This window comes from Panulirus ornatus, chromosome 14, assembly GCF_036320965.1.
Source record: "Panulirus ornatus isolate Po-2019 chromosome 14, ASM3632096v1, whole genome shotgun sequence".
NCBI lineage: Eukaryota > Metazoa > Arthropoda > Malacostraca > Decapoda > Palinuridae > Panulirus > Panulirus ornatus.
Window position 1 is genome coordinate 7,349,077 of NC_092237.1, and position 20,917 is coordinate 7,369,993.

Genomic DNA, 20,917 nt, shown 5'->3' on the forward strand with positions numbered 1-20,917 from the left:
GATGTGTGGAAATAAAAAGAGCGTGGTTGAGAGAGCAGAAGAGGGTGTTTTGAAATGGTTTGGGCACATGGAGAGAATGAGTGAGGAAAGATTGACCAAGAGGATATATGTGTCGGAGGTGGAGGGAACGAGGAGAAGAGGGAGACCAAATTGGAGGTGGAAAGATGGAGTGAAAAAGATTTTGTGTGATCGGGGCCTGAACATGCAGGAGGGTGAAAGGAGGGCAAGGAATAGAGTGAATTGGAGCGATGTGGTATACAGGGGTTGACGTGCTGTCAGTGGAGTGAATCAAGGCATGTGAAGCGTCTGGGGTAAACCATGGAAAGCTGTGTAGGTATGTAAATTTGCGTGTGTGGACGTGTGTATGTACATGTGTATGGGGGGGGGGGGGTTGGGCCATTTCTTTCGTCTGTTTCCTTGCGCTACCTCGCAAACGCGGGAGACAGCGACAAAGTATAAAAAAAAAAAAAAAAAAAAAAAAAACTAATTATTAATTATCCCTGGGTATAGGGGAGAAAGAATACTTCCCACGTACTCCCTGCGTGTCGTAGAAGGCGACTAAAAGGGGAGGGAGCGGGGGGCTGGAAATCCTCCCCTCTTGTTTTTATTTTTTCAATTTTCCAAAAGAAGGAACAGAGAAGGGGGCCAGGTGAGGATATTCCCCCAGAGGTCCAGTCCTCTGTTCTTAACGCTACCTTGCTAACGCGGGAAATGGCGAATAGTTTGAAAGAAAAGAAAAGAAAAAAAGGATAATAATAATGACAAAGATAGAAAGAATATAATCATTCGATAAAACTAATAGCTTTAACAGAATCGTAATGTGCTGTCGTTTCCGTAGGAGCGAATATTAGGAGATACATTTCTACTGGTAAGAAAAAAGGTATAGCAGATCGCAAATGACGTCGCTGGAAGTTCTACCAAGAAAAAGTGAAGGTTGAGACCCTCCATGTTGGTATCCTTGTTCCGTCATATAAAAAATTAAGTTTTTAGATTTCAGGTAAATTTGTGAGAGTATTATGTTCTTTGATTTTCCATAGAAAGGTGTGAGATAAACTTTGGGTATTTCAATTTGAATTTCATAATCTTACAAAAAGAAAAATGCCCGATGATGATGTTTGTCTAGTAATGATACATTGACTTACCTGACCGTGTTCATGCGACCCGTTGATAAATCTGAATCTGGACTTTTGATTGAAACTCACTTTGTTTACATTTGAGTTTGTGAAGTAATAGGCATTATGTACAGGAGATTTTGATTGGTTGGTGAGATTCCAGGGTTGAAATTAGAGATTCTGATTGGCAAATAGTATCATGGGGTTGAGATAAATAGTAAATTGCGGCTCAGAGACAACCCAGCTGATCGACTCCTGACGTAGGTGCAAAACGTAAACATTCCACTGGTAGCGAGGACAGTGACTGCAGAGAGACAAGGGAGTGTTATAACTCGGGATTAACTTTGCAGCACTGATCTGTGGACTAATTTCTTTTCTAGTTCAAAGGAAAGAGATTGATAATGTTTTCTAAATATAGTGACAATCCCGTCAGCTTCCCTTCCACTTGGAAAACCGAACAGTAAGTTGTATATTTCTGAGGACAGGTCAAGTACCTCTTTAGAGTATGATGTTTAATGGGAAGTTGACGAAATAGTCTTTGTCAGGAATGAGATATATTAAGTCAGACTAACTTACTCCAATCACCTGTGACTTCAGAGATAAGGATAACTTTATACTTATCTCCCCACTGGCCACGTTCACCCTTGTCCCGCCTTCGGGAGACCAAATTTATCTCTGTAGGAGGGTTCAATTTCTTGCATATTTGTCATGTGGACTCTCTTTGGGACTAGGGTAAAATGCTACTTTAGCGACATTACAGATACAACTTATACGTTAGGAAGAAAGATACTGGTATATTAACAGACTCTTTACACTTAAGACTAATTTAGATGAGCGATGCATGATTAGGAGCAATGTATTTTTGGCCTGTGATGATTAGTACTTTAAGTAACAGACAGGAGGGCTATGAAGATCAGCGAAGATTTAGAGGCAGTTAACATATGAGATAGACAAAACACTTATAGAAATGAACAGAACTTATGAAGATTTCACTTATCTTCCCCCTAGCAGTGAACATTTATATTAAGAATATACCAGTGCATTAGATAACCAGTTTAGTTGCTCAAAGAAATTAGTTTTGGATTTTGAGTGATTTTATTGCATTGGTGCATTGTGCATAAAAAATTGAATGATAGGAAAGAGCATGATTTGGAGCATTACATTTTAATTTATGATACTGAGGAGAGGAATAATTATGATAATATGAGTATCAGGGAAAATGTTAAGTTTAGTATAGCATAGGTGAAACACTCATAAAGAAATAACAGAATTCGAGAAAATCTCAATAAGTCTTTCATAGAAGCTGATATTCACCATGTCTTTCTATGTTATTTGAAAAGTGTGCCATATGGTTGTTATCATTGCCATTTGCTAGCTGTTGTTAGAAATTGTTCATGTAAACTTGATGGTATTATGTACAAATTTGACACTGTGACTGTAAGTACTATTGGTATATTTCAGCTATTTAGTTGAAACACAAGGTAAATTAACTTATCCCATGAAAACCTCACCTAAATTGCTGTACCTGCTGAGATATACCTTGATTTTCAACATTCACTCTCCAAGTCAAGGAAATTCGCATATTGATATAACATTATGAAATGTAAGTTACTGAGCCATTCTGTAGATTTTAAGGAATACTTTGTGAAGGCTCATTGGTTTATGGATATAATTGATTCAGTTATGTCTGCAAAGGATAGTTGAGTTGCAGTTGGGATAGTGCTGGGGCAGGGGTAAAGATAAACCCTGAAAAAGTCAAAGAATAGCACTAAAGAGAATGAATTTTCCCATGTTAGTGAGGTAATGTCAGGAAGAAATGAACAACAGCGTCATTTGCACACACGTGCTGACTAGTGTCATGCATAATTAACTGAAACCAAGTGATTTGAAAAATTGAAATCTGTACATCACACAACCATTAGTAGTGTGGAAAACTCATTAGTAGGTTTATAGAGGTGAGAGTATTAGGTATTACGTTGATTTTGAGTTTTACTGCAGTTATTGTAAGTCTAGCGTATTTATGCATGTAAATAGGACATCATATCTCCAAGTTTATGTTACAAGTTGTTTACTATTATTGATGCGAATTCTTATTAAAGGTAAGGTATGTGAAGATTGAATAAAATCATTCGTGTTATTTGTTACAGATCATTAGCAGCAGGTGGCACACAGACAGATGAACTTGTTAGAGAAGAAGGAGAATGTCAAGTTGTGGAACAAGCAGAGGTATGCTTATGTATTGTTCTAAGTTTGGATATTCTAGCTACAATCTGTTTGTCACAATAAGGTTTAATTAGCTGTTGTTATTTAGATTTATTAGGGCTGCATGGACTAGATTAGGGTATATGCTTTTGTGAATTGTTATTCATTATCTGATATACTATGAAACTCTCCTCGTCATAAAGTCCCTTTTGGAATGATGTTTCTAATCAGAACTTTATGCAGAATCGCATAAACTGGAAAGGATGCAGTACTTAATGGTCAGTTCATTTGCAGAAGTTTTAGTACTAGTCTGAGTGGATAAGCCTTGGTTTCACATTATATTTTGAACTGTATACCTGATGCAAACAGTTTTCAGGCAGAATTGTGTTACATACCTATATTTTTCAGTTACTTTCATTGCCTTTGATTGATACTTCATAATAGGTCTTGAATATTTACTCTAATTAGGATTATCTCTGGACTTCTTGCCCTATTCAAACCACATTCATTGTAGAATATAGTCATAAAGCATTTTCTGTTTCTTTCATTTGTTCATGTTTCTTTTAAAGTCTTGGTGAAATGAGGGCCTTTGTCCATGACTATAGCCTTTGCTATAGGGAAATATAAAAGAGGCCTCCATTGGTGAACCTGGGTCATACTTTATATAAATGTGAAATAGGACTGTTTTTGCTAACCTTATTGCTATGTATGAAGTCATAACACATCAGCCATTATATTTGTTTGTTTTCCCAGAATAGTGGTACAATTAGATTGATTTTGCTCATCCCATTCCCCATCAGATTTCCAGATGTTACATACCATGGATTTTTGCAATCTACCATTTCCAAAGTCTTTGAATCCCTCCTTAACTCCCATATCCTTAGACACCTTCTAACCACCCGTATGGCTTCCATAAGATTCCACTGGTGATATTCTTTCTTATCTTACAAATGTCTGGTCATCATCCATGAAGGATTTTGAGGAGTCTTATGTAGTTGCCCTTGATATATCCAAAGCTTTTGACAAGGTGTGGCAGTGGAGTCTCATCTCTAAGCTCTCCTCCTTTGGCTTCCCTCCCTGACTTCGCTCCTTCATATCGAGCATCCTCTTCGGCCAATCTGTCTATGATTTTTGTTGAATCAGTCTTCCCTTTTTCCATAAACAGCGGTGACACTCAAAGTTCTTTCCTGACCCCTACACTTTTTGTACTTTTTGTCAATGATTTCCTTTCTTCCACAAATAACCAAATGCACTCATATGCTGATGACTAAACACTGCATTCATCCACATACTTCAATTCTGCTCCTTCTTCTCTCCATCTGTCTGCATCTTGTTTTGACACAGCTTCCTCAGTAATTTGGACAGGATATCTCAATAGGGTAGACGAAATCTAGTTTAGTTTAATGCCTGTAAGATCCAGTTTCTACCCATCTCTTAGTCAGAAACTCTTAACATTTCTCATCTCTTGTAATTCCACCTCTTGAGTCAATGAACATACTTGGTATTATTGTAACATCCACCCTTTCTTGGAAACCCACATTGCAGAAATAGCTGAGTCTGGCTCAAAGAAACTGGGATTCCTGTTTAGATGTTGAAATTTCTTGTCTTCTGAACAGTCGCTTTGTTTATACAATGGACTGATTCATCTTTGTATGGTGTGCTGCTGTCACTTCTGGGGTGGTTCTAGGTCAGCATTCTCACTTAACAGAGTTGTTGAAAGTGGTCTGACCTATAAACTTTCCCAGGTTAACTTTCAAAACTTGACCTTCTTGACCTGTTGGTATTACTTTGGTTTTTCCTTCTGGGAGCTGGCTGTTTGTATGCCCCCACCATTAGCTACACCACACAACACTTGGCAAACTGCTGTCACATGATTATTATGTAGGCATTGGCAATTCAAGGGTGGGTTGTTTTGATAACTGTTTCTTTCCTTACACCCCGAAGCTTTGGAACTCTCTACCCTCTAATATCTTTCCCAATAACTATGACCTGGCACATTTTAAAAAACAAGTTTTTCACTTCCTCCAAAACTCTTAAATATTTTCCCTTGTCTCTTCTTTTTCCCTCTCATAATCCTCTTTATATTACAGTTAGATTCTGGCCTTGATGTGGATTTTTGTCCATGACTGAAACGACAAACATAAAGAAAGTAATATCAATAAATAGTGGAAATAGAAAATCATAATCCTTGAAGGATAATATGAGGTTTGAAAATGCACATCATATCATTGGGTAGGTTCTAGTGTGGAATATATACAGTGGCAAAATACATTATTGAGCTTATTTGATTTTAGGTTGGCACTCAGACAGAGGAAGAAGAATCCAAACATTATGGACATCCGAATTATGATGAGGCTTCCTTATCAGCTTTCTTAAAGCGTGTTGCTCCAAAAGGTAGTATAGCATGTCCAAGATTAAGTTTAGAATCAGATGTAATTGCACCTGAAGTTGTCACCATTAGTTTTTTACGATGATGATAATCATAATGTGTTGTTTGCATGCATAGTGATCACCAGGCAACTCAAGATGATGGTTTTGAAATTCCCGTTTGATAGTAATTACATATTATTCAACCAGCTTCATTTTGGTTATATATGTGTTAATATACACAGTTCTTCAGAATTTTTGCAACACTGCATGTTTTGACAGTTACAAAAACATAACTTATAGTACCCCTGATTAGTGTATTATTACTATGATTATGTATAAGTAACAAGTTAACCCAGCTATAGTTTCCTTTGACTAGGTGATACATTATACACATATATTTTCATAAAAGACAAGGACATATGGATGTTATGAAATAATTCACAATACACAGTTCACATAGAAATTTAAGGACTGTCCAAAACATTTTGGATTATTTGACACCAAACAGTTCTTGGATGTTGAGGTAAACATGTTACGAGTCCTTTGAGGGGTGGATTTGGGTGTATGTCTGGTTTCTTGGATGAGGGCTATATGTATTTTGTGCTCTTGGATTAGGTGAAGTACTTTGTGTTTTAATTTTTGATGCCATTGGTGTTGAGTAGTAAAATGTTTAGTTTGTAAATAGGCTCTGTGAATAATAGGGTTAGCTTATGAAGTAAAGAGTGATTTGTGTTTTTTGTGCTGTTGCTTGTTGGGTGTTTGTGATAGGAGTGTGAGGGATTAGGAGGGTGCATTAGATATTTTTGTATGAATGATTGCTTATTGTCTAGGGTAGTCTTGTGCATTAGAGGTATTACCAGTGAAGGCAGCTGGAGCATTTGAAAGTGCAGTACTTTCTGGTTTGATAAGGGTTTGGCATTGTGGACAGATGTACTTTTTTGGTCCACAGTTAGGGCTAAAGTCTTGCTTGCATTGATAGAATTTTTGATTGTGTAAAATGTTTGGTTTAACCCAAGTTCCCTCACAATGGCCAGGAACAGCTTGAGGCTGCTTCTGCACCGGAACAGGGAGACAGATGTAATTGCATTTCACTTAACAATATTTACACTTTGACTGGTGAGAAGTTGTCTTTGGTGTGGTTTTATCACTGTTAATGGATGGAAAGGAGTATATTCAAGTCAAGGACCTATTTCCCCATGGTAAACTGAGAGCCGTTTTACTTCAAAGGAATCCACACTGCACTGCTTCTGCATGGAGTGCAGCTTCATTAAAGTGGTCCTTAGCTTGTATAGTAAGATGATTTTTATACACAACAGATAATTTGTACGTTCATAAAGAATTTATTTCTAGTTATTCGAGAATTGGAAAGACAAAATAGAAGTCAAGCTTTTCATGGTTACTCCGTCCTAAAGGAAGAGGAGTCCACAGGAGTGAAGTTGTTACATACCCTTCGTTGGAACCAGTTGCATGCTGATGTGAGTATTGGGGTTATAGAGTATTCATATGGCTATTTTTTCATAAGAGCTTTCTCACAACTGTGTCAGCATGCAAGTTGTAGTTTCCTTGGTAGATGAGGAAATTTTGATCCCTTTTATCCCCTTTATTAAACATTATTTTAGGAAAATATTTTTGTAGATCTGTAGGAGAGTGAGTTATTTGTTGTCACCTTTATGAAATAACACCAAATCTCTTTGGCATTATGATTCATGTAATTTTGAAGTCATTTAATTCTTTAGATGATATTCTAGAGTAATGATTTGATGCAGTAAAACAGATGTAGCTCCATTACTGCCATAAAGTTAGAAAAGTAAAGACTTTTTGTACATCAAGGCATCATTAAACATTTACACACAAAAAACGTTAATTGAAGTAATGGAAATGGTGTATTGTGTTTGATTAAAGATATACATATCTAAATATCTATCTATATGTTATCACTATACCATTCTCTACTCTTATCTTGTGTGTTAAGTGGAACATGAAAATGGATCTTAATTTTTCAATACAAGTACTGCTTCCCTTTCACTTTTTATATTAAATTGATGTATCAAGTGAAACCAACATGTCCAGTCACCCCACCTTGCTCTTATCTCATATAATATCCCTTTCATAGAAATGTAAATTAAATTTGGTGACCTCACACTACCTTAATGCATTCTTACATTTATTTCAAACCACTCTTTCTCATCACAATATCCTTTTACTTATGCACTGCTGTCATTATAAAAGCTCTTAACAATATTCAGCAGTCTTCCATGTACAGAATAGAGATAGAATATCTCAGAGTACTTTTGCACTGTTATATGCTTTTTCTAAATCCATGAATGTTGCATACACCATCTTTTTTCATAAAAATTTCTTTACTACCTCAGTGCAGAAATTTTATGTACACATCTTCCTTTCCCAAACAAACCTGGTTCTTTGTCAGCAAGGGTTCCAGTCCTGCTCTACCTATAGACATATTCCTTTTGCCATTTATTTTCAGGGAGTTGTGACATGTATTGACTGGAGTTGCACTGGTTCTGTTATTGGAGTAACATATGGGTCCAAATGTCACGATGACTGGTGTGACCACAAGGGTGCTGTTGCGGTATGGAACATAAATAGGTAAAGAGTTGAATATTTACCTTCATATTTATATCTTTTTTGAGTGAGGAAAGATTGACCAAGAGGATATATGTGTCGGAGGTGGAGGGAACGAGGAGAAGAGGGAGACCAAATTGGAGGTGGAAAGATGGAGTGAAAAAGATTTTGTGTGATCGGGGCCTGAACATGCAGGAGGGTGAAAGGAGGGCAAGGAATAGAGTGAATTGGAGCGATGTGGTATACAGGGTTTGACGTGCTGTCAGTGGATTGAATCAAGTCATGTGAAGCGTCTGGGGTAAACCATGGAAAGCTGTGTAGGTATGTATATTTGCGTGTGTGGACGTGTGTATGTACATGTGTATGGGGGGGGGGTTGGGCCATTTCTTTTGTCTGTTTCCTTGCGCTACCTCGCAAACGCGGGAGACAGCGACAAAGTATAAAAAAAAAAAAAAAAAAAAAAAAAAAAAAAAAAAAAAAAAAAAAATTTATATCTTTGTACAATATTATGAATGCCATTTTTCCCTCTTCACAGTTGTGTGTGTGGTACATTTTTAACTCTTTCCTTAGTGATTTAGTTGTCTGATGTGTTCCCACTGTTCTTGTCAAGAATTTTGTAGCAGATACCTTTGTGGAAGATATCTGCATTACTAAAGGGAAGTATTTGCTGACTCTGTGGACAGTTAACCTCCAGGATGCCAGCTTGATACAGCAGAGATCTCTAGTTTTCTGAAAAGTTTGGTTTGATACAAAATGTCATTAGATGGAATAATAAGTCCTAAAGGATGCATTGCAGGGAACAAATCTTAGATTATAATTTAGATTTTATATTAAATGGATAAAGAAAATAAAAACAAATTAGAAATTTTTCTTCCTCTCTTCAGGAGAAAACATTTAGGCATAACTCCAGTATAACTCACCATTGCCCCATAGGAAACAGCATTGCCACCCTCTGTGTCAGCAAGGGAGCACCAGGAAACAGATGAAGAGGGGCCACATCTGCTCACATCCACACATGAGTTGTCATGTGTAATGCACTGAAACCACAGCCCCCTATCCACATCCAGGCCCCACAGACCTTTCCCTGGTTTACCCTGGACGTTTCAAATGCCCTGGCTCAGTCCATGGTTGGCTCATTGACTCCAGTATACCACATTGCTCCAATTTACTCTATTCCATGCACACCTTTCACTCTCCTGCATGTTCAGGCCCTGATCGTTCAGAATCATTTTCACTCTATCCTTCCATCTCCAATTTGGTCTCCCGCTTTTCCTTATTCTTACCACTTCTTATGCATATATCCTTTTTGTCAACCTTTCCTCACTCATTCTCTCCATATGTCCAAACCATTTCAACACACCCTCTTCTGCTCTCTCAACCACACTCTTTATTTCCACACATTTCACTTACCCTTTCATTACTCACTTAATCAAACTACCTCACACTTCATATTGTCCTCTAGTATTTAATTTCTGACATGTCCACCCTCCGTGCAGCCTTATCTATAGCCCATGCCTCTCAGCCATATCATATTGTTGGAACTATATTCCTTCAAGCCTTCCCATTTTTACTCTCCTAGATAATGTTCTTTCTTTACACACATTCTCCATTGCTCCCAGAACCTTCACCCCTCCCACCCTATGACTAACTTCCGCTTCCACGGTGTGTGCTGAAAAGGTTTGAACACATGAAGAGGAAAGTTGAAGAGACAGACTGAGAGACTATATATGTCAGAAGTGTAGGGAACAAGAAGAAGGTGGAAGGATGGGGTCAACCTAGTGTTAATTTCAAGTGATGATAAGGAGTCAATAAAGCTTCATTTGAACATTTTAACTGATTATTTTGGAATGCGTATTTAATCTCACATTTGAACTTTTTAAGTAATTATTTTGAAAGAGCATGTTTAAGCTGGAGAAATGGATATTAAAAGCATGGTTAAGCAAGAGTAGACTGTAATATCTGAAATTCTAAATATCCAATCTAGTTACTTTTGTTTATGATAGTCTGCCTATAAAAAGCCAAGTTTCATTATTGTCTTTTATTGACAAATACATATTACATCCCAACAGGAGTGACTTTGATGCCAACCAACCTGAGAGAGTTATTGAGGCTTCTTCTTGTGTCCTGTCTCTGGCATTCCATCCAACTAATCCTGCTTTCTTTGCTGCAGGAACATTCAGTGGTGGGTATTATATGTATTATATCCCTGGGGATAGGGGAGAAAGAATACTTCCCACGCATTCCTCACGTGTCGTAGAAGGCGTCTGAAGAGGACGGGGAGGGGGGGGGGGGGGGCTGGAAACCCTTCCCTCCTTGTATTTTAACTTTCTAAAAGAGGAAACAGAAGAAGGAGTCACGTGGGGAGTGCTCATCCTCCTCGAAGGCTCAGATTGGGGTGTCTAAATGTGTGTGGATGTAACCAAGATGAGAAATAAGGAGAGTTAGGTAGTATGTTTGAGGAAAGGAACCTGAAAAAAAAAGATGTATACAGATTTGATCACCATCTACCCTGGAAACCAGAAAAGAATTTAAAGAAACTAATGGGAGTATGTTATTCAGTGACAGTATTATGGAATGAAATGAGTGTTCATTAAAGAGAATTACATTAGAATCCCATGAAAATTGGGATTATGGGTTTGGGGATTGTGGTTTTGCAGATAAAGAACCTCCAACACAGCTGAGCATTTTGTATGCATCTTTGGTGATTTTTTATTAGCTTTATAGCACTTATTATGTAAATAAGGAAGTTGGTTCCATCGTCTGAGCTTAAGCCATGTCACTACTTTGTAAAGAAATTAACAGAATTTTATATCTTCAAAGAGATAATGATAAAGAGTGGTGCATGAATGCCTCTTTTTATGGACAACACATCAGTAGTATTGTGTCTCAACAGAGGTGAAACAAATAAGTGTTGTAAGGATGTGTACAGAGAATTTGATTTTAAAGATTTGCATGGGAGAGTTTTTGAAATTGACTAATATACAAGAGTATGCCCTAGTTTCATTATTGCCACTTAAGGAAGAAGCCTCTACCAGTAAAGCAAAGAACCATCTCTACAGTAACTCCAGTCAGACCAGTAAAGTAAAGATTATAGCTGACCTTAATGACAGATTGATATTATTGTCTGAAATACACTTTACTATGTCTTGATAAGCTCTTAGTTCAGATAGGATTGGTGGCTCCTGCTTGGTCAAATAAGCCTTGGTTTTTAAGATGATTTGTGGGGTGTGAAGGCCTACTGGGAATTCCCACTCAGAAATTTTCCCATATAGTCAAGAGGATTGTGCATATGAGTTTGTCACTAAAGATTTCAACAGCTTCTTGTGTGTACCAATTAAAAGACTCTTTTTGTCCCTAAGTTTGTTCTTATGTAGCTGTATAGTTGATGCATTGGAAGGGTTTTATCATTATACCAAATGGTATGGCTGTTGTTTGAAATGAATTATGGCCATAAAGGATCCCTCAGAATTTTTAGTGGTAGTATTTAAAAATTTTTCCTAGGTACTTTCATATTTGTAAATCAATAGGAGATACTGCTTTTCTCATATATGTCAACTTTTGTAGAACCTGGTGAGTTTGGTTCTCTCTCTCTCTCTCTCTCTCTCTCTCTCTCTCTCTCTCTCTCTCTATATATATATATATATATATATATTTATTTATTTATGTATTTATTTATTTATTTATATTTATTTTGCTTTGTCGCTGTCTCCCGCATTAGCATGGTAGCGCAAGGAAACAGACGAAAGAATGGCCCAACCTACCCACATACACATGTATATACATACACATCCACACGCACATATACATATTTATACATTTCAACGCATACATATATATACACACACAGACATATACAGATATAAACATGTACGTAATTCATACTGTCTGCCTTTATTCATTCCCATCGCCACCCCGCCACACATGAAATAACAACCTCCTCCCCCCTCATGTGGGCGAGGTAGCGCTAGGAAATGACAACAAAGGCCACATTCATTCACACTCAGTCTCTAGCTGTCATGTAATAATGCACTGAAACCACAGCTCCCTTTCCACATCCAGGCCCCACACAACTTTCCATGGTTTACCTCAGATGCTTCACATGCCCTGGTTCAATCCATTGACAGCACGTCGACCCCGGTATACCACATCGTTCCATTCTTTCTATTCCTTTTTTTTTTCCTCGATGTAGCCCCAACTTTGTGAGGGGAGAGGCCAATTTGTGTCTTGATATGAAGTTGTAATTTGTAGTTACCAGGAGCTTTTGGGTTTAATCGTATTTTCAGCTAACAAAATACTCCTTTTGATTTAATGAGGAGCAGCAGGGGAGCTAGATGGGGATAAGGATTTTTGGCATTAGACAAAGAGAATTAGTCATTAACTGGTGATGTATATCATCAAAATAGGGCATTCATGGGCACAGCTTAGCAACTGAGACGTACCTCTGCCCATGGAAAGGGGATAACACATTTAGGCCTTGATACAAGTTCTTATTATTTTGTGTTGGATACCTAATGTATTTCATAAAAGCAGAAGTCACTTTTAGGGACACAGCTTACTCAGTCCAAATCAAGCTCTGTGATTGGTAATCTGAGGCCCTGAGTAATTCTCATATATCAATAATGTTTCCCACCATACTGTTGTTTGGCATCAGATTATTTTGTGTTTGGATTGATGTATTGCGATAATCCTTGTTCATGTGTTGTCTCTTTGGTAGTCTCATTTTCTTGATAGTGTAAAAATTACTCTCCCAATGCTTGAGTTACAGTTCAAATAGATTGGCAAGATATTTATGAAATATGATTTCCAAGGTAGCTCATATTATTTTGTGACCTGCAGTTCACTTTGTGTTGTACTATGTATCTGTTGAAAACCAACTACTTATATCTTTTAACAGGGGAATTGTTGGTGTATGATCTGTCGCGAACTGAGGAGGTTACTCCTCTTGCTACAGGGGAATGTGGAGGTGGCACTGTGACAACTCTATCTTGGGTAGATATTACTGTTGGTGAAGTCACTCCCTCCAGAACTCCTAACACAATAATTGCTACTACAAGTAGTGGTTTCATTCTTGTATGGGGGCTAAATCTTATGAAGCAGCAGCTGCTTCTGAAAACAGGGTAAGGAGGAGTTCATTCAGTACATGTATATTCAGTAAGCTATATCCCACTGTTAAGCAGGATGGCTTCGGCAAAATCTCAGCAGTTCTCCATTTTTTTTATTATTATTACTTATTTGTACAGTATAGAGTTCAACACTAATGTACATATCGACACATATTGAAACTTGATGGAGGATGTACATGGATGTCACACACTGCTTTTTGGTTTATCCATATTTATCATTTTTCTCTCAGTTTTGTGCTCCAGGGTCAAGATGTTCCTAGAGGAATCAGAACACGAATGGATGATTCAAGTGGAGTTGGAATTACAGCAGCATCTTTTAACTCAGAAGATTCAATGCTGTTTGTTTTAGGAGCAGAGGGAGGTGGCTTATTTCTGTGCTCCACTTCCTGTGAAGTTAGTATATTTGTTTTGCTTTTTAAAATCTGTCTGTTTTATTTTATTTATGTATGAAAATTTTGCAAGCAACAAACTACTTTTAGGAAGGTAAACAGTTGCTGGAAGGGTATGTGTGAAAAGCACTTTGTGAACTAGAAAGTTCAATGATATTGCTTATGACAAGGTATGTAGTTTGTAAGAGGTCTAAAGAGTAGTTTAAAGAATCATATACCTTACTTTTTGTTTCCTCTGGCAATTCTTGGTAAATCTGCCCTCTTATTATTAGTGGAGAGCAGTGTTCTCCTTAACTTATGCCTGTGCTTGCTTGTCTTTCATTTTTTCTAAAGCTAATGCTTTAACTTCTTGAAAATATTTCTTGGTACACCGTGTTCCAAAAAAGGGTGACACTTCAAACCCATCCAGCTGTCTTCCTGTTGCTCTCTTTATTATTTCCAAAGTCCTTAAATATCTCCTCAACTCCCATTTCCCTAAGCATCTTGAAGGTCTATGTTATTGACGTCTAGTCATCCTTTTCAGAGAAACTTTAGGGAACCTTTGTTTTTCACTAGATTTCTTGGAAGCTTTAAAAGGGGAATGGCAGCAGTTTCCTGTAGATTTGTGTCATGTTTCTAATATTCTTCTTACTCTAGATTAACAAATAGCAGTTTCCCCTTAGGTTTATGTTGTGTTCCTAACATTTTTCTTACTTTACATACAAAATTTCCTTTCTTCAACAGATAACAAAATGAACTCATATGTTGACAGTTCAACATTACATCCCTGTACTTCTTTGAGATCTGCTGAGTCCATGTCTTGTCTTATTATAAAATCAAATTTTGTTGGTATTTCCCAGTTAGGCAAGTAAAACCTAGTTCAGTTTAACACCTCAAAACCTTATGACTCCGTTTCTCTTTATAAACTTATTACAACTTTCTCCATCTCCTTTAACAGCTCCAGATTTCCAGCACCCTACACCATAAACATACCTGGCATTACTATAGCATCTTATTTAGTCTGTCATGGAAACCACATGACATAAATATCTAATTCTACCTTTCAAAAATAGAATCCTGTTCATATGTCAAAGAATCTTGTTTTCTTAGTGCTTTCCTTGATTATAGAAAGGACTTATTTGTCCTTGTAAAGAGTATTGCTTTCAAGTAGATAAATGTAAATAATTGACAGAGCCAAATCTAAAGAGATTTGACTCTGTCAGTCCAATGTACCAACTCTCCCAGTCTTATCCTCAGAGTTGACCTGTTTGCTTTAGACTGCAGTTGTAGTTCTCTCTCCTTCCTCTTTAAATATTACTGTGGTTCTTGTATGACAATGCTGGCTACTTGTATGTCTCTGCCATTAACTTGGAGCATGTAACATTTGGTGAGCTAAGTGTCATGTGATTACTCTGTTGCCTTCAGTAACTCAAGGATGATCCTTTACAATGTCTGTTTCTTTCCATACACAGCTTACCTTTAGAACTCTTTACCTTTCCTTGTCTTTCCTGACAACTATGACCTGTCCCTTTTCTAAGAGGCAGGTTCTCCAGTTCCTCAAGAACTCTTGAATATTTTTTCCTCTTTATAATTCCTTATCTTTCTAGCTCTTCTCTCTGAATCTTTTAAAACCTGGCCTTAGTGAGGACTTTAGATCATAACTGTAGCTTGTTACATTATTGAAAAAATGAGAATATGTAAAAGAATTAATTTGCCAAAACTTTGAAGGAAATATTATTACCTTCATTTTTTGATAGGACACATTCATGTTGGATTATACCATTAACAGGTTTTGAAAAATAGCTGAGTTTGGTGTTGGTTGTTATCAGTAATGCATATCTGTCACTCCCCAAATATGCATTACAGTACTCTTTCCACATTATCTCCCCCTTGCATGTTTCTGTCTTATTGAATATGAAGACTACAGATTTATAATTGTTTTGTTGTTGAAAATTATTGGAAATATTCCCATTCATCAAGGGTATATGATTTTATCATAACAAGGCTTCTTAGATATATACACACTTCATGTACATTTTATTTTATTTATTGCTTGTACTTAAGTAGGAACTTACAGTTTATTTTTCATGAATTGCCTGTCATATATCTGATAATACATTTTTTTTCAACACTTTTAGACTTTTTTATTATTGTTGATATGGCACTACCTTCAGCAGGTATCAGCAGGTTACATTTCTCCTTACAGATATGGATTTTATTATCGTTGATATGGCACTACCTTCAGCAGGTATCAGCAGGTTACATTTCTCCTTACAGATATGGAATAGTCACAGAGAAAAATACAATACTGCTGTACATAAATACCAAATTTTGCCACAAGTGATAGGAAATTGGGCTACATTTGTACATTCATCTAATTTACCTTATGGAAAAAGGTTTTTATTTTTATTTTGGCTACAATTGTGTTGCAGATTCCAACTGGCATTGAATTTGCTGGTGTTAGTTTAATGCGATGTGTAACTTCCGCCTTTGCTCCTCACTCGGGGAGATTAGTAACAGCACAGTGTTCACCTCATCACCGTAATGCCATCTTGTCAGCAGCTTCAGACAATCAGATACGACTCTATACCCTTCTTCAGGTAATTTGCATTCCTATAACCTATATGCATGGTAGCAATTGTTATATTAGTCCTTAGATTATTTCAGTCCACCACCTGTTTCTCCTTGTTGATTTTTTCCTACTAAGCTTATACCAGAAAAGTGTAGACTTGTAAGCTTGACTGTGAATGTTATAATAGTCTTTGAAAGAGTGGTGAAGAAATATATGATGAGACACCAAATCATTGACACACACAGTAATGGAATGCAAAGGCATAAAGTAGGCATACATAGCTGCTGATGCACCACGGGAGTATATATGAAATGCTTATGCAGGAAAAGAGAATCATTATTGCAAAGGCATTTGATAAAGTTAACTATAAGATTTTTAATGGAAATGTGAACAAAACAGATCATTAGAGGGAAATTAGGAAAATGGATCTAGGAGGTTCTTTCAGACAAATTCAAGGTAGTATCAAATGCAACTTTGTCAAGTGAGGATGTCTTATTAGGAATTCCTCAAGGAACAGTACTAGCCTCTATAAACTTTATAGTGATGATAGCTAAGAGACACAGGGATATGAAAGTAAGAGTAATATAATGCTTAGTAGGTACATTAAATTGAATTAGATAAGCCCAGAAGAGGGCAAGGAGATGATGTAAGAAGACATAAATATAATATGTGAATGGGCAGAGGAGATTCTAATGGAATTTAGTAACATAATGGTTACATCATATAAAGGGTCAGCAGGTAGCAATATTTGCAAAAAAGGCAGAGTTCAAGATATAGGAGTCATCATATGTGAAATTCTAGATTATAGAGAACTTATTGGGAAAATATAATACAATGATAACAATATCTGGACAAATAATGAGTGGAGTGATAATGAAACAATTCACAAGTAGTGATAGAACACTGATGATGAAGTTCAGCACAGATAAGAATTGAACTTGAGTACTGCTTTACAAACGTTGTTTCAACCTATTAGCACCATAATGTTTAAAAATACCCTAGCAAGGAAGAGACAGATTGATTAAACCTTCAAAAATGCTTAGGAACACATTTTTTTCATATGTATTTGCCATTCCCATAAAGCAAAAAATTGCTTGGAACAGATGAAGAATGTCTTCATTTGGTGACATCCACTCTCTAGCTGTTATGAGAGCTTAGTGAAATATAAAATCTGCTTGAGATAAGAACAGAAACAGTTAAAAGAAGCCTTGATAAATGGCTAAAAACTGTCCAAATGAGCTCATGATTGACAGATATACAATGCTTGACAGTAAAGCAGTATTGTTATTCAAGCAAAATTTATGGTATGTGCCATGCGATAGCCTTGATTAATGGCCAAATCTCATCACAGATACTCGTAGGCTCTCTCTCTTGCTTTTTCTTTGATGGTGATGATCAGTGTATGAAGAAGAGCATGAATATACATTGAAAAATATTTGAGTCCATATAGAAAAATGGATGAACTCTTTAATGTTTTTCTTTTCATACTTGATCATCATTTCCCATTTTAGTGGGGTAATGCCAAGAACAAAGAAGGACCATATCTTCTCACATCTATTCTCAAGCTGTCATGTGTAATGCAGCAAAACCACAGTTTTGTTTTGTCCTGTAAAATAAAAGAAATGCAAGGATTTAGCACTGAAACATGCAAAAGATGACTAGAGAAATGGCTAAGATCAGTCCTAGATGAATGTAGGAGAGGTAGCTGTTTTGAAGCAAGGAAGATACTTGGTGAATGCTTTGCACCAGCCTTGAAGTTCCTTGGGTCATGGCACCAGACTAAGCTAATCCATCATGTCTGAGAGGAAGCTATCTTATAAAAATGAGACTCAATAGGTGATTTTTCTTTTTGCTTTTCTTTCCATGTATTTTATAACAACATTTCCCTGAAGCTTCAGGGCACTGAGAAAGCAATAGCAGAATATAAATGACTGAAATTTTATGTCAAGTGGGTTGAATTTAGTCAGAAGACTGGATTTCATTGAGGAATAAGGAATCTTTTTATTAGAGATGGCTAGAAATGAAATAATTTTCCTGAGTTATCCAATAGTGTGAGTTTACTATCTTTAGAAAGAATAGATAGTCTCCTTTATAATATCAACACTTCTTAAAGAATACGCTCAGTTTTCTGTTTTCATTTAAGAGTAATTCATGGCTTATTACAAGTTTGCATTATACATATTCATATGATTCTTGTTTTTGCTTTTGTTTTTTCTCTGTATCCATTTATTATGACTCCATTCCCATGTCAGTGAGGTGTAGCAGGTACATTCAACCTTCAAACATTACTCATACATCCTCAGTGCAGTGTGTTAAAGTGAAGCACTAAGTTTTTAGATAAGCTTTTTTACTAGTTTTCATTTCATGTTACTGGATGCATGTTTGATTATACACTTCAGGAAGAATTTCATATTACATGAGAGTTGCATATGATTAAGCAGTACATCATCAAGATTTTGTTTTTCTTTAGAATATTCATCAGATTTGCACCTATTTCAGCCTAACAAACCAGTAAGTGTGATACACAGTGAAGAGAGCATATCTTGTGCTCAGTGGTCACCTTCTCGCCCTTTAGTGGTGGCGATAGGACTTGTTACGGGTGAAGTTGCTATGTTTGACTTTGGTATAAAAAACCGTCAACCTATATTGATATTACCAGCTGCAGAAAAACCTTCTCCAACCACAGCCCTACAGTTTAACAAAAGGAAGTAAGTATAATGAAGTTTGAAATATTTGTACATCAAAAGAAAACCATGATTAATGAAATAGTGTCACACTCAGGACTGATGGGATGTGGAATGAGAAAGTGAAGTCCTTGCACAAGATGAGTTGTATTAAAGCATTAGGGATGGATATGGATACAGTTTTTTTTTTTTCAAGAAAGGTGATGACAGTGGTGTTGATTATTCAATCTGACTTCATAATGTGCATAGCTTGAGGTATGGGGTCTAAGGACTGGTGAATAGCTTATAACCTTGTAAGAAGGCATATAGGACAAAAAATGAGTTTTCAAATTATATGGGTAGAAATCCATTAAGAGTACTTGGTAAGATGTATTGGAGAATGTTGTATGAACCACGTATTTGCTTTAAAGAATGTGTGTAAGAAATACTTGGAGAGGATAAAACCATTTGTATTTCAGTTCCTGGTGATACATTATGAAGGCAAGAAAGGTTGTTAGGTTTGGTAAAAGATAAGGCACAGGCATTATACCAAGATTATATTTTCACACTACCAAGTGCAGAGTTATAAGATCTGTGAAATGAGAGGAAGACTTTATCTTCATTTGTGGAAACAAGAAATTATCTTGGCATGGATTTGTTTTTACTACTGCATGAAAAGTCCCATAGTCATTGATGATACCAAGATCCACACATTTGACCCTGTAGTCATTGATACTATGGTGTCTGAAATTATACTGTCATTTTGTAGCAATTACACACCTGTAAGGGAAGAAGCTTGATGACACTACTGTTGTACAGTTCCAGTAACAGTTTATACAGTTTTTACTGTGTAAAATGTAGGATATTTAATGTCTTAAAATAACCTCCATTAGTTTTCCCACACAATGTTTTGATGATATTTTGTGATTACTCTCTCCAAGAGTTACTAGTGGTGAATGCTGAGTGACAATGACATCTGCTTATTATATTATGAGATACTTTTTGTAAAAAAGTATGTCATGTATATTGAAAAGCTAATATCTAAAAGATAGCTTAATTTGATGTTAATATACTTGCATTACTTATAAAGATTTCAAGTTATACATTATTACTAATGAACTTATTTTTCCAACAGCATGGAACTTGTAGGTGTTGGTGATCAGCTTGGCAGAGTCACGATCTGGCAACTACCCAACAGTGCAGTATCTCCCTTGTCAACTGAATTAACCAATCTTCAGACTATTTTGAATACACTTGCAGACTAGTGTAGTGGCATCATAACTCTTACAATGATAAGTTCTTAACTGGCTTGCTTTTAAGACAAATAGTGTTTTAATTCATAATATTTGAATGTGGAGGAAGAATTGAAGGAAATAAAATTGTGTAACTCATTGAGAAATGTGAAGTTATAATTAACTTTTCATGCAGATGTCCATACCTAATGCAGAATATGTGGTAAAGATGGATTTAGAAGTTACAGAGAATCTGTGTGAGTGTTATGATTCAGAGAGGCTGAAGAAGATAACAGTGCCAGTTAAGTGAACTAAATCATGTGTGAAAATGGTTATCATCCTTTTATGCATTACAATGGAAGTTTTGTCATAAGGGTATCACAATAAATCTTAAAGATTGTAATTTCAGGCATCAAGAGGTATGCTATGAATAGTGAGGTAAATGTCTATACCCAATAGTAAGAAGAGCAGAGGATAGAAAGAGAAATGAGAAGAATGAAATATCAAGTAATGGTGATAAAAATCCATTTTCTGAACTTTTATTACTCAATTTGACATATGAAAAATCATATGTTAATTTTCTTTGTGAGACTTGTCTAAGTGAATCACCAAATACAAGCTTTGTTCAATGGTTTACATAGTATGAATTTAAGATGTCTTCTTTTCTCTCCAGTGCAGGTTAAATACATCAC

The 20,917-nt window shown here is 36.3% G+C and overlaps 1 protein-coding gene across 1 annotated transcript; it reads left to right on the forward strand.

Annotated features, from left to right (window-relative positions):
* Positions 1 to 1,228: 1,228 nt before the first annotated feature.
* On the forward strand, positions 1,229 to 20,858 carry LOC139753251 (cytoplasmic dynein 2 intermediate chain 2-like). The gene is made up of 11 exons (XM_071669503.1): positions 1,229 to 1,572; positions 3,260 to 3,338; positions 5,609 to 5,708; positions 7,035 to 7,159; positions 8,170 to 8,291; positions 10,337 to 10,449; positions 13,162 to 13,384; positions 13,621 to 13,783; positions 16,191 to 16,358; positions 18,830 to 19,038; positions 20,129 to 20,858. The coding sequence occupies exons 1-11, from the start codon at positions 1,514 to 1,516 to the stop codon at positions 20,256 to 20,258; spliced, it is 1,491 nt and encodes a 496-aa protein (XP_071525604.1). The 5' UTR covers positions 1,229 to 1,513; the 3' UTR covers positions 20,259 to 20,858.
* Positions 20,859 to 20,917: the final 59 nt, after the last annotated feature.